Below are 13,857 nucleotides of genomic sequence, written 5' to 3'. Positions count from 1 at the left end.
ATGTTAGGTATTATAACCAAATTTTAGATATTATGTTAATGTTAGGTATTATAGCCTAATTAAAAATTCTTCTAAAATTTCACTTTGTGCCTAACTTTGTGCCTAACTCACTTAATTTAATCTTGCAAAAGCAACAATTAAAATTCATTTCTAAGAAAATCTACAATTGATGCAGATCGCTTGACTGTTTATTACAAAATGGTATTTTACATCGATTTGTTTTACGATGTGCCATAATACCTAATATTAGTGAAATAAAATTTTTTCATTTCTTAGACTATTTAACTTACCAAAATATTTAAATCAGTTCTGCGACCACATTTTTATGTCATAATTTACTGTTGCTTTTACCTTAAATATTTCTGTCAATTTTTACAGATTTTTCATCATTTTTCGCGATTATACATATACGAGGGCGGTCCGATAAGTACTTAGCCTCACCGTCCGATGGTGCCAATATCGCAAGAGAGATTCACTATCGTGTAATACATTCTCGTAGACGGCTACTGTCAAAATTTCAGCCGAATCGGACTCGTAGTTTTGTTTTGACCGCGTGTGGAAGCGGGCGTGTCCGCGGATTTTAGAAAAATGGAAAAAGAGCAATATCGGTCAGTGATTCGATTCTTGTTTTTGGAAGGGAAATTGCGCAGCGAAATCAAAGAGCGCTTGGATGCTGTGACTCTTCTCCTTCGATGGCGACCGTCAAAAATTGGTTTAACGAGTTTCAACGTGGTCGCACGTCGGTTTTTGATGAGCTACGCCAAGGTGCCCCGAAAATGGCTACCACGGAGGATAACGTGACAAAAATCCATGATCTCGTATTAGCAGACCGCCGATTAAAGATGTGCGAGATAGCTGAAACTGTAGGCATCTCAAAAGACCGCGTGGGTCATATCCTGCATAAAATTTTGGGCATGAGAAAGCTGTCGGCGCGATGGGTGCCGCGTATGCTTACTCCGGACAACAAGCGCAACCGTGAGACCACTTCAGAGCAGTGTTTGACGCTGTTTAAGCGCAATCCGAAGGAGTTTCTGCGTCGTTTCGTGACCGTCGATTAAACACGGATCCATACCAGAGACCAAGAAGCAGTCGAAACAGTGGACTTCACCTGGCGAACGTGCTCCGAAGAAGGTGAAGATTGTCCTATCGGCCGGAAAAGTGATAGCCACCGTTTTCTGGGATTCACAAGGTGTGATCTACATCGACTACCTGGAGAAAGGCAAAACGGGCACAGGGCTCTACTATGCCGAATTATTGGGCCAATTCGACGCCGAATTGCAGAAAAAACGGCCCCATTTGGCGAAGAAAAAAGTGCTCTTCCATCATGACAACACACCAGCTCACACCTCCGCTATCGCCACGGCCAAATTGGTCGAATTGCACTACGAACTGCTGCCCCATCCACCGTATTCTCCAGATTTGGCCCCGTGCGACATTTTTTTGTTTCAAAACTTGAAAAAGTCACTCGCCGGGCAGAAATTTGAGTCGAATGAGGAGGTCATCGCCGCCACGGAGGCCTACTTTACAGACCCCGAGAAAATGTATTTTTCAGATGGGTTAAAGAAGTTGGAGCATCGCTGGGTCAAGTGTATCAAGCTAAAAGGAGACTATAATGAGAAATAAATCGCCACTTTTCCAAAATTTTCGTTTTTTTTTGTAGGCTAAGTACTTATCGGACTGCCCTCGTATAAAAACTGGATGTGATAAAACAAAACGGTTTACGAATTCGGATATAGTGACCCAAAATCTATAGAAAACACTTATTTTTGTTTATTTTCAAAATTTTGTTGTGATTCTGTGTCATTAACAACTACGCACTTCCCGGCATTACAAATATTATTTTTCTCTTTTATGCCCTACCGTAAATTTGGTATGTGAATCATATATCAATAGTATACGAATGATATATATGAATCATATCTGATCGTATAAGAATTATATGCGAATCTTATATAAATCGTATGCGATCACATGCTAATCGCATGATTAGACATATGTTGGTATACGAATTACATATCACCGTTGGACATTTGTTTCGGAATCACATGTGACATGTTTGACGTATGTTCCGAATCATATAAGATTGCGCATAAGGTACATACGATTTTTATATGACTCGTATGCGACCACATGGCAATCGCATTATTAGACATACGATCGTTATGCGATCACATACAAATTACATATCACGGGCGGAAATTATATAGAATCACGTGTTTAACATGCGGATTTATCGTATAAGAATCATATATGATTCTATACAATAGCACATCCATCATATACGATATACATCTCATACGAAATACATGCATATTTTGCCAAGCGTAACTCTAATTAAATTATTGAAGTCGTCATTGAAAAAGTCTTCTGAAACCGAGTTTTTTCTCGCATAACAACAATAAATGTTAACTCAATTTATAAATTATTTTACATTTGTTTATTTATTTGCAATAATTATAATTATATACATTCTAAATAAATAATTATTTTGGCTGTTACACATTGGATAATATACATATATTGTCGATGTATTTAAAATCAGTTTATTTTTTGTAATCTATGCAGTATTTGAATTTTTGTACAGATTATTAATGATATTAATAATGAAAAATATATAATCATATATATACTTTTAGACGAAATAGGTTCATAAATAAAGAAAACTTGATTTATATCCTAATGAGCAGACAATATTTGTTAAATGTTTTTTAATAAAAATTTTTTTATATTTAATTTAATTATTGTATTATATTAACATATATTTTTTAAAGTAGTAGATAGATATTTTGACCGTTACTGTATCAAAACAAATTGAACAAGAATGCTTTCAACGGTTGCAGCTAAATCTTCGTGCTTGTATTGTCTGTGTGATTTTTATATACTTTACTTAAATCTTGTTCAATTTAGAACTGTGTTATGACTAAAAATTAATTCGGCACGCCGTTCATTGAATTTGAGTATTTTCTATATTTTTTAGTTGCATTCTTATTTAAACAAATAACAAAAATTATTTTAGATGCTAATTCGCATTTGTGAAAATAGTAAAAGAACTATTTTATTAACTAATAAAATTAATAATAATTTTATATATTGTATGTTAAATATAAATATTATGTTTTAATTATACATATTTCATTTTTTTGATAACGTATATTGCCCTGATTTATTGGTTATATACACATAAAGTGTTCACAGGTCATCATGAGGGATTAGTTCGCAGCGATCTTGGAAGTTAAGCAACGTTCACCGGGGTCGCGACTTGGATGGGTGACCGCTCAGGAATTTCCGAAAAAAATTCCTAAGAATGGATTTTTTTGCAAAAATTGTTTTTATAAAATATTATAAAAATATTGTGTTGCTCATTGGGATTATGTAGTGTAATATAATACATATTTATGTAGATATTTCAAAGAAACTTTGCGCTTTTTTTGTATACGATAGATATATGAATCGTATATTATGCACATCACATTCCAAAAACACAGTTGACAATATCATATACGATCGTATATGATTTCATCACATACGACTTTTACGGTAGGGTGTAGAAGAAACATTGTGGAATTAATTTTTTAAGTTTTTGCTCGGATTAGTTTTGGCCATTTTCGCATATCTTCCTTTATTTTTAGAATCAATATATGGAAAATTACGTCTTTTAATCACACACACACATGCGCGCGCACATATACGCGCAAGCTCACATACAGGCACACACACGCGTGCACGCACTCACATACAGTAAACAAAATATCATTTTAACAACATTACTACAATAATATTAAACAGCATATAACATTTTAGACTAGTTCTCGGCAAAAAATGCATATTTTAGTCGATTTTCATCTAATTATAAATTGCGCCTACCACTATTCCTCTTACCTCACCGCCAAGCCAGCGACCAAATAGCGATCTTCATTCAGAATCATATGACGCTCGTAACATGTAGAGGAAAACAGGATATTATTAAAGCTCTATATTATAAGAGTAGCGCAACCAACCGATTCTTGGACCTAATGCTGGTTAGCTGAAAAGTGTGAAAACTGAAATCACTGAACGCTCAGAGGGACGCTCTGATGAGAGACCATTATGTCCAGCATGGCGGTTGAAGTCAACACCGCTTAAGATAAAAGGATTCCGCTACTCTTATAATATAAAGCTCTAGGTATTATGGCTACTGTCGTCAATATGGCTATCCCTATTATTTCCGTTATTAGGCGACGTATTCTAACAATTGTTTATGGAGATATTCGTTTAATATCCCGCCGTTTTTTAGTAATGCCAATATGCCAATACATAATGATTGACAATTATTATAAGGTATTTTTACTTTTGAGCAATTCTAAACATTATTAAGGTACAGTTTTAATAACCTTTAATTAGATACACTTCCGCATTATTCTTAAATTTGAGTGTATTGTATTATCACACAAATGTACATACACTTGAGTGTTTTTTTGTTATTTAAGTTTTTATTTGACCATATACATTTCAAGTTAAAACAATAACAATGGAATTTTGTTAATATAGTTTTTTAAGCAAAATTTTTATATCAAAATATTTCTTCGATAAATCGATTGTCATTATAAAGAGCACCCGGAAAAAAAAAATTTATCTGCCAAGATATGATTATATCTGATATATCAGATCTGGCCAGATATAATCAGATATGACTAGACATAATTATAATATTGAATTCAGATCTGTTGAGGTATGATTATATCTGGTTTATCAGATCTGGCCAGATATAATCAGATATGACTAGATGTAATTATACTGTTGAATTTAGATCTGTTGGGATATAATTATATATGGTATATCAGATCTGGCCAGATATAATCAGATATGACTAGATATAATTATATTGTTGAATTCAGATCTGTTGATATACGATTATATCTGGTTTATCAGATCTGGTCAAATATAATTAGATATGACTAAATATAAATATATTGTTGAATTCAAATCTGTTGAGATATGATTATATCTGGTTTATCACATCTGGCCAGATATAATCAGATATGACTAGATATAATTACATTGTTGAATTCAGATCTGTTGAGATATGATTATATCTGGTTTATCAGACCTGGTCAGATATAATCAGATATGAATACATATAACTATATTGTTGAATTCAGATCTGTTGAGATATAATTATATCTGGTTCATCAGCTCTAGCCAGATATAATCAGATATGACTAAATTAATTATAATGTTGAATTCAGATCTGTTGAGGTATGATTATATCTGATTTATTACATCTGGCCAGATATAATCAGATATGACTAAATGTCATTATAGTGTTGAATATAGATCTGTTGAGATATGATTATATCTGGTTTATCAGATCTGGTCAGATATGATCAGATATGACTAAATATCATTATATTGTTGAATACAGATTTGATGAGATATGATTATATCTGGTTTATCAGATCTGGTAAAATAAAATTAGATATGACTATATATAATTATATTCTTGAATTCAAATCTGTTGAGATATGATTATATCTGGTTTTTCAGATCTGGCCAGATATAATCAGATATGACTACGTATAATTATATTGTTAAATACAGATCTGTTGAGATATGATTATATCTGGTGTATCACATCTGGCCAGATATAATCAGAAATGACTGGATATAATTGTATTGTTGAATTCAGATCTGTTGAGACATGATTATATCTGGTTAATCAGATCTGGCCAGATATAATCGGATATGATTAAATGTAATTACATTGTTGATTTCAGATTTGTAGAAATTTGATTATATCTAGTTTATCAGATCTGGCCAGATATAATCAGATATAACTAGATATAATTATATTGTTGAATTCAGATCTGTTGAAATATGATTACATCTGGTTTATCAGATCTGGCCAGATATAATTGGATATAACTAAATATAATTATATTGTTGAATTCAGATCTGTTTGGATATGATAATATCTGGTTTATCAGATCTGGCCAGATATAATCAGATATGACTAAATATAAATATTGTTGAATTCAAATCTGTTGAAATATTATTATGTCTGGTTCATCAGATTTGGCCAGATATAATCAGATACGACTATATGAAATTATATTGTTGAATTCAGATCTGTTGAAATTTAATTATATCTGGTTTATCAGATATGGTCTGATATAATCAGACATGACTAGATATAAATATATTGTTGAATTCAGATCTGTTGAGATATGATTATATCTGGTTTATCATATCTGGCCAGATATAATCAGAAATGACTAGATATAATTATATTGTTGAACTCAGATCTGTTGAGATATGATTACATCTGGTTTATCAGATCTTGTCAAATATAATCAGATATGAATAAATATAATTATGTTGTTGAATTCAAATCTGTTGAGATATAATTATATCTGTTTTATCAGATCTGGCCAGATATAATCAGACATGACTAGATATAATTATATTGTTGAACTCATATCTGTTGAGATATGATTATATCTGGTTTATCAAATCTGGTCAAATATAATCAGTGTACAAATTTGTAGAGCGATAGTTCATGAAACGATGTAGTTTGAAATCGATGTACGTATCGAACCGCGCATGACAATTCTCAAGTAGGTGGGGACAAGGATCCTCGGTCGAAGGAATCCGGCGTACGTTATTATATACATTCGCGATTGTATTGCCGAAAGGAGAGCATAATTCTTGTGACGACGTTGTATTACGAAATTATCTATTATATTCAAATCGTAATAAAGTGACTCATTCGTAATAAATTAAACCATCTTCAATTATTCAATCAATCCATTCAATCTAATATTTATAATAAATCAATATTTATAATATCAATATTTATAATAAACGCGCCAATTTTTACATTATGGTCCTTCGAGCCGGATCACGCGTGTGCGCGTGATCATCAAGTGATATAACACAAATGACGATTAATGGCAATTATAACAATTAAAAACGCTATTAACAACGTTTGTATAGCACTCGATCGACTCCGGGGTGCCGGGTGTTATTCGGTGATCGTGCGGAGCCGCATTCCATTGGCACGCGTCGGCTGCGTGATCGGAGCTTCGTGCCGTGCGAAATTCTTTCGCTGAAAGGTAAATTCGAGTGAGCAATTGTGACTGTGGAGTAATAACGAAGAAACAAGATGAGCATAGACGGACTTAGAAGACAGTGAGGACGTCTGAAGGCGAAGTTGACGACAATAGAGTCTTTTGTGACTCGCATTGAGGACGATTTGAATATTACGGCAACTAAGGAGATTGAGACACGTCTTCAATATTTAGACGAGACATATAATAAATTTCAAGTCATATCACAGCAATTAGTATCCCTGGTGCCTGAAGAAGAATCTGAGAGGGATGCAAACGAGGAGTTAGAATTTGACGAACGATATGTCACTTTAAAGTCGATGCTGGTACATTACATGGAGCGGCTTAATCCATCATTGCCTGCTTCGAGTTCGGATACTGAGGGTCGTTCGGTGGATTCATTGGCGGCGATTCTAGAACAGCAAACCGCGCTCCTTGAGCGGTTATCGGAGCGATCGAGTGAGGCGGGCGGCGATGTGTTATCACAATTGTTAGCACAGCAGACTCAGGTGTTGGAAAGAGTAAGTGTACAGTCAGGAGCATCGCGGGAGCCTCATGTCAAGCTGCCGATCATCAGATTGCCCACATTCAGCGGGAACATTGAAGACTGGAAGAGATACTCAGACACGTTTAAAACATTAATACACGACAGTGAATTATCGAGCGTACAAAAGCACCAGTATTTAGTTGGATCTTTAAGCGGTCCAGCAGCACGAATAATAGAATCGATTGAGATCTTGGAACAGAATTATGCGATTGCTTGGGAGCTACTAAAGGGGCGGTACGAGGACGAGAGAGCCATTAAAAAGCGACACATCCAGTGCCTGTTTGAGATGCCGCGGGTGCATCGAGAATCCTCTGGCGCAATTCAGAGTCTCGTGGATCACGTTCAAAAACATTTGAGAATTTTGCAGTCGATGAAACTTCCCACGGAGTCCTGGGGAGAGCTCATAATCTTTCTGATTGAAAGAAATCTGGATAACGTCACGAGAAAGTCTTGGGAAGAACATATTGAACAACAGGAAAATATACCAACTAGTGTTATCCTGGATTTTCTACAGCGTCGATGCCAAGTACTAGAGCGGGCATCCTTGACCGGAGACTCGAGAGACCACGTCGATAAATCAAGGACGGACTCAAAGCAGGACGGAAAACGACAACAGCCGTGTTCAAATCTGCGGAACAAAACATCGCTATCCACAACGGTCCAGGGAGGACGATGCAACTTCTGCCAGGGATCACATCTTATTTATTCATGTATCAATTTCTGAGGCTCTCGCCTGACGACAGGATGCGAGAGGTCAAGCGATTAAAATTGTGCCTTAATTGTTTAAAAACCAATCATTTTGCTGGCGAATGTAGATCGAGCGGATGTCGGCGGTGCGGAGAGAGGCATAATACACTCTGTCAATAGGCAGAAGCAGGAGGCTTTTCGGCTGGGGCGAGAGGAGGATCGGCCGCGGCGGAGGAGAAGTCATCAGGGACCGAGGCGTCAGGAACGTCGAGCGGCGGTTCGGTGTATCACGTGGCAGGTGAACTCAAGCGTAGGCAGGTCTTGATGTCCACGGCAATTGTAAGGGGAGCGGACGGTGGCAATTATCAATTAAGAGTGCTGTTAGATAGCGCGAGTGAAATAAATTTTGTAACTTTGGCAGCATGTAGGAAATTGGGAGTCAAACTAGACGACGTTCATCAAAATATAAATGGTTTGAATAATATGAACTGCATCATAAGACATAGCTGTCAATTGCAAGTAAAGTCACGCGTATCGGAATTCGAATTAAATTTGCAATGCTTGGTAGTTCCGAGAATAGTAGGGGAATTACCGCCCTTTACCATTGAGATCTCAAAATTGGCAATTCCGGGGAATTTGAAATTGGCAGACCCAATTTTTTACAATCCTGGTAGAATCGACGCGCTAATCGGCAGTGAGTTCTTTCTGCAATTATTGCAGGCCGGGAGGATTGAGCTCGGCGAAAATTTGCCGACGCTGCAAAATAGTAAGCTCGGCTGGGTGATAGCGGGTTCGATTCCGAGTCATTTAATCGCGAGTCGATCGACGAACCGTCCATATTCGAATGCTCATACATGTTTATTTGTAAGACAAGATTCTATTTACAACGAATTAGCAAGGTTTTGGGAATTGGAGGAATACGAAATGAAGGACAATACAAGGTTGTCAACAGAGGATCAGGCATGCGAAGACTACTTTGTAAATACGGTAACGCGAAATATTTCGGGACGGTTTGTCGTTCGACTGCCTTTCCGAGGAAACAAGGCACAGTTGGGCGAATCTCGACAAATAGCAGAAAAACGGCTAAACTATTTAGAACGGAAATTTCAGCGCGACCCTGAATTCCACGCGCGGTATTCGGAATTTATGCGGGAATACATTCGTCTAAACCACATGTCGCAAGTCGACAAAGATGACGATACGAAATTTGCGGTGTATTTACCTCATCATGGTGTCATTCGGGAGTCAAGCACCACCACCAAATTACGCGTGGTATTCGACGGGTCTGCGAAAACTGCATCGGGAGTTAGTTTAAATGATACATTGATGGTGGGAGCAGGTTGGCAGGATAATATTATCGACTTACTTTTGCGATTTAGATTGCATGCCATAGCGATTACAGCGGATCTCAAAAAAATGTACAGGCAGGTTATAGTACACGAACAGGATCGAAATTATCAGCGGATCCTCTGGCGATTCTCTTCAAGCGATTCGATACAGGAGTATAATTTAAACACCGTAACATACGGATTAGCGTGCGCACCATTTTTAGCTATACGCTGCGTCAGACAATTAGCGATCGATTCGAGCAGTCAATTCGGCGAGGCATCAAGAGTCTTGCTGAATGATTTGTATGTCGATGATATCTTGACTGATGTCAGTTGTGAATTTGAAGCAACCAGGTTAATTTCGCAGTTAAAGACACTGTTGAACGGCAGCGGCTTCGAACTTCACAAGTGGTATTCGAATTGTGATGAAGTCATGAATGAATTGAGGCCGACCGACCGGGTCCGGGAATCGTCATCGATCGCGATCAACGTAGACGCAGTAAAAACCTTAGGATTAAATTGGCACTACAGGCGGGATATATTCCAGTTCACTGTTCAACCAATTAGCGATTCCATTAAAACGAAACGTCAAGTATTGTCAACTATTTCACAATTGTTCGATCCTTTAGGATTAATAAGCCCTATATTAATTCGCGCAAAACTGATTATGCAGGGAACGTGGTCCGCGAATTTGAAGTGGGATGATCCACTGACCGGCGAACTTCAGAGGGCGTGGAGGGAGTACGTGAATGATTTGAGAGAGATACATTCGATTAAGATCCCGCGTCGAATAGTTCCCGGCTCCGCAACTCGTTTGAATATGCATGCATTTTGTGACGCGTCAATGAAAGCATATGGTGCATGCATCTATTTGCAGACTATTGACAGTAACGGCCATTGCAATTACAGATTGGTTTGTTCAAAGTCGCGTGTGGCTCCTGTTAAAAGTAAAACCGTCACACTGCCAAAGCTGGAGTTATGTGGAGCTGTAGTTTTGGTCCGCTTAATTAAAAATGTAAAGAAAGCCCTTGGAGTTGAATTGGACAATATCTATGCGTGGAGTGATTCCACGATAACGTTAGCGTGGATTTCCGGCGATCCGTCACGGCAAAAGGTATTTGTATCGAATCGAGTGGTCGAGATCCAATCCTTGCTTTCCGCTGACCATTGGCGTCATGTTAAAAGCGCTGACAATCCGGCCGACTTGATCTCGCGCGGTACAAGTCTGTATGACTTAAAACAGTGCAGACTCTGGTGGGAGGGCCCTGAGTGGCTGTCTCGGATCAATGAGTATTCACAGGATGGAGCGCGATTGACAACTCTGTCGCAGATTGAGTCGGAGATCATTAGGTCTGAGGAGCGCTCGGAGTCTCGGGTTTTTTTGAATGTTGATGGTTTGAATCGGACGGTGGATGCATTGATCAACAAGTGTTCGTCGCTGTCAAGAGTGGAACGTATTGTGGCGTAGATGCTTCGATTTGCCCTTAATGCTCGATCAATTAAAACAAAACGTCGGTTCGATTGTTTGTCCATATGTGAAATTATGACCGCTCATAAAGCTTTAATCACGGCAATACAGCAGGTTCATTTCAAAAGCGAACTTGCAAGTATAAGGAAAACCGGACATATTAATTTAAACAGCAAGTTGATTTCCCTTAATCCGTTCTTGGATGAGAGGGGTATTATCAGGGTGGGAGGTAGACTGCAAAATGCATCAATGTCATTAGATCAAAAGCATCCCATCCTGCTACCCCCCGAAAAGTAGGTTCACTAGATTGCTATTCGAGCGCGAACATCGTAGATTACTACACGCAGGCCCACAGGCATTATTATACTCGATTCGCCGGCGATATTGGACGGTTGGAGAGAAGAATGTCGCGAGAAGGGTCGTTCATAATTGCGTGATCTGCTTTCATAATAAACCGAGAGCATTATCACAATTAATGGGGCGACTACCCGCAGATCGCGTGACTTCAAGGCGTCCATTTTTTGTTACCGGCGTGGACTTTGCCGGACCAATTACAACGTTGGTCAATCGGGGCCGCGGCAGAAAAACTAACAAATCTTATATTTCATTATTTATTTGCTTCGCTACGAAAGCAATACATCTGGAGGCCGTTAGCGACTTGAGCGCGTCTTCATTTATTGCGGCATTGAGACGCTTCATCGGGCGTCGAGGCTGTCCGCAGTGCATCTATAGTGATAATGCGACCAATTTCGTGGGTGCTAAAAATGAAATCTATGACATCCAAAGACTCATCCAAGAACAATTTCAGAAATTAAATGATGAAGTTTGTGTATCCAACAATATAGAATGGAAATTCATTCCCCCGTCATCTCCCCATGTGGGAGGAATTTGGGAAGCCGGTGTAAAATCATGCAAGTTCCATTTGAGGCGAATCATCGGTGAGACGTTGTTGACTTTCGAGGAGTTGAACACGGCTTTGATTCAGATCGAGGCGTGTTTAAATTCGCGGCCGATTTGTCAATCGCCTTCCACTCCTGTTGATTTGCAGCCGCTTACACCGGGGCACTTTCTTATTGGAGAGCCTCTGCCGGAGCTGGCGGATATTGATACGAGTGACGCACCAATTAGGTGGCAGTTGATACAGAAAATTAGGAGAGACTTTTGGAATAGATGATGTCGAGAATATTTAACGTCATTGTAGAGTAGGAGCAAATGAAAAATCGAGAAACCAAATCTGAAAATCGACGATGTTGTATTAATTCATGATAACAATGCGCCGCCGTTAAAATGGAAATTAGGAAAGGTTCTCGAAATTCACGAAGGAAGTGATCGCAGGGTACGCGTTATTACCTCGAAAACTGCAAACGGAACATGCAAAAGAGCGATTAACAAACTCTGTAAATTACCAATCGCTGACGACGATATAATAGAAAATGAATTTAAATTAATTAGCATTAATTTGGTGGGAGAATGTACAAATTTGTAGAGCGATAGTTCATGAAACGATGTAGTTTGAAATCGATATACGTATCGAACCGCGCATGACAATTTTCAAGTAGGTGGGGACAAGGATCCTAGGTCGAAGGAATCCGGCGTACGTTAGTATATACATTCGCGATTGTATTGCCGAAAGGAGAGCATAATTCTTGTGACGACGTTGTACAACAAAATTATCTATTATATTCAAATCGTAATAAAGTAATTCATTTGTAATAAATTAAACCATCTTCAATTATTCAATCAAGCCATTCAATCTAAGCTCAATATTTAAAATAAACGCGCCAATTTTTACAATCAGATATGAATAGATATAATTATGTTGTTGAATTCAAATTTGTTGAGATATAATTATACCTGTTTTATCAGATCTGGCCAGATATAATCAGACATGACTAGATATAATTATATTGTTGAATTCAGATTTGTTTGAGATATGATTATATCTGGTTTATCAGATCTGGTAAAATAAAATTAGATATGACTAGATGTAATTATAATCTTGAATTCAAATCTGTTGAGATATGATTATATCTGATTTTTCAGATTTGACCAGATATAATCAGATATGACTACGTATAATTATATTGTTGAATACAGATCTGTTGAGATATGATTATATCTGGTGTATCACATCTGGCCAGATATAATCAGATATGACTGGATACAATTATATTGTTGAATTCAGATCTGTTGGGATATAATTATATCTGGTTTAACAGATCTGGCCACATATAATCAGACATAACCAAATATAATTATATTGTTGAATTCAGATCTGTTGAGATATGATTATATCTGGTTTATCAGATCTGGTCAAATATAATCGGATATGAATACATACAATTATGTTGTTGAATTCAAATCTGTTGAGATATAATTATATGTGTTTTATCAGATCTGGCCAGATATAATCAGACATGACTAGATATAATTATATCGTTGAATTCAGATCTGTTGGGATATAATTATATCTGGTTTATCATATCTGGCCAGATATAATCAGAAGTGACTAGATATAATTATATTGTTGAACTCAGATCTGTTGAGATATGATTATATCTGGTTTACCAGACCTGGTCAAATATAATCAGATATGAATAGATATAATTATGTTGTTGAATTCAAATCTGTTGAGATATGATTATATCTGATGTATCACATCTGGCCAGATATAATCAGATATGACTAGATACAATTATATTGTTAAATTCATATCTGTTGAGATATGATTATTTCTGGTTT

The 13,857-nt window shown here is 37.2% G+C and overlaps 2 protein-coding genes across 2 annotated transcripts; both read left to right on the top strand.

Moving 5' to 3' along the window:
- Positions 1 to 776: 776 nt before the first annotated feature.
- On the top strand, positions 777 to 11,115 carry LOC120359078. Its single transcript, XM_039455381.1, has 4 exons — positions 777 to 975; positions 1,076 to 1,371; positions 7,316 to 8,290; positions 8,500 to 11,115. The coding sequence occupies exons 1-4, from the start codon at positions 777 to 779 to the stop codon at positions 11,113 to 11,115; spliced, it is 4,086 nt and encodes a 1,361-aa protein (XP_039311315.1).
- A 475-nt stretch (positions 11,116 to 11,590) lies between these two features.
- On the top strand, positions 11,591 to 12,289 carry LOC105205095. Its single transcript, XM_011174389.2, has one exon. The coding sequence runs from the start codon at positions 11,591 to 11,593 to the stop codon at positions 12,287 to 12,289; it is 699 nt and encodes a 232-aa protein (XP_011172691.2).
- Positions 12,290 to 13,857: the final 1,568 nt, after the last annotated feature.

Source organism: Solenopsis invicta, chromosome 12, assembly GCF_016802725.1.
Source record: "Solenopsis invicta isolate M01_SB chromosome 12, UNIL_Sinv_3.0, whole genome shotgun sequence".
NCBI lineage: Eukaryota > Metazoa > Arthropoda > Insecta > Hymenoptera > Formicidae > Solenopsis > Solenopsis invicta.
The sequence above is the reverse complement of the archived record's forward strand: the minus strand, read 5'-3'. Positions and strand labels throughout refer to the sequence as shown.

Excerpts from the sequence above, each read along its gene's own strand:
- LOC120359078 (XM_039455381.1), top strand. The coding sequence starts at position 777 with ATGGCTACCACGGAGGATAACGTGACAAAAATCCATGATCTCGTATTA. Across the intron at positions 976-1,075 it reads TCCGGACAACAAGCGCAACC|AGACCAAGAAGCAGTCGAAA; the intron begins GTGAGACCACTT and ends GATCCATACCAG. Across the intron at positions 8,291-8,499 it reads AAACATCGCTATCCACAACG|GCAGAAGCAGGAGGCTTTTC; the intron begins GTCCAGGGAGGA and ends CTCTGTCAATAG.
- LOC105205095 (XM_011174389.2), top strand. The coding sequence starts at position 11,591 with ATGGGGCGACTACCCGCAGATCGCGTGACTTCAAGGCGTCCATTTTTT.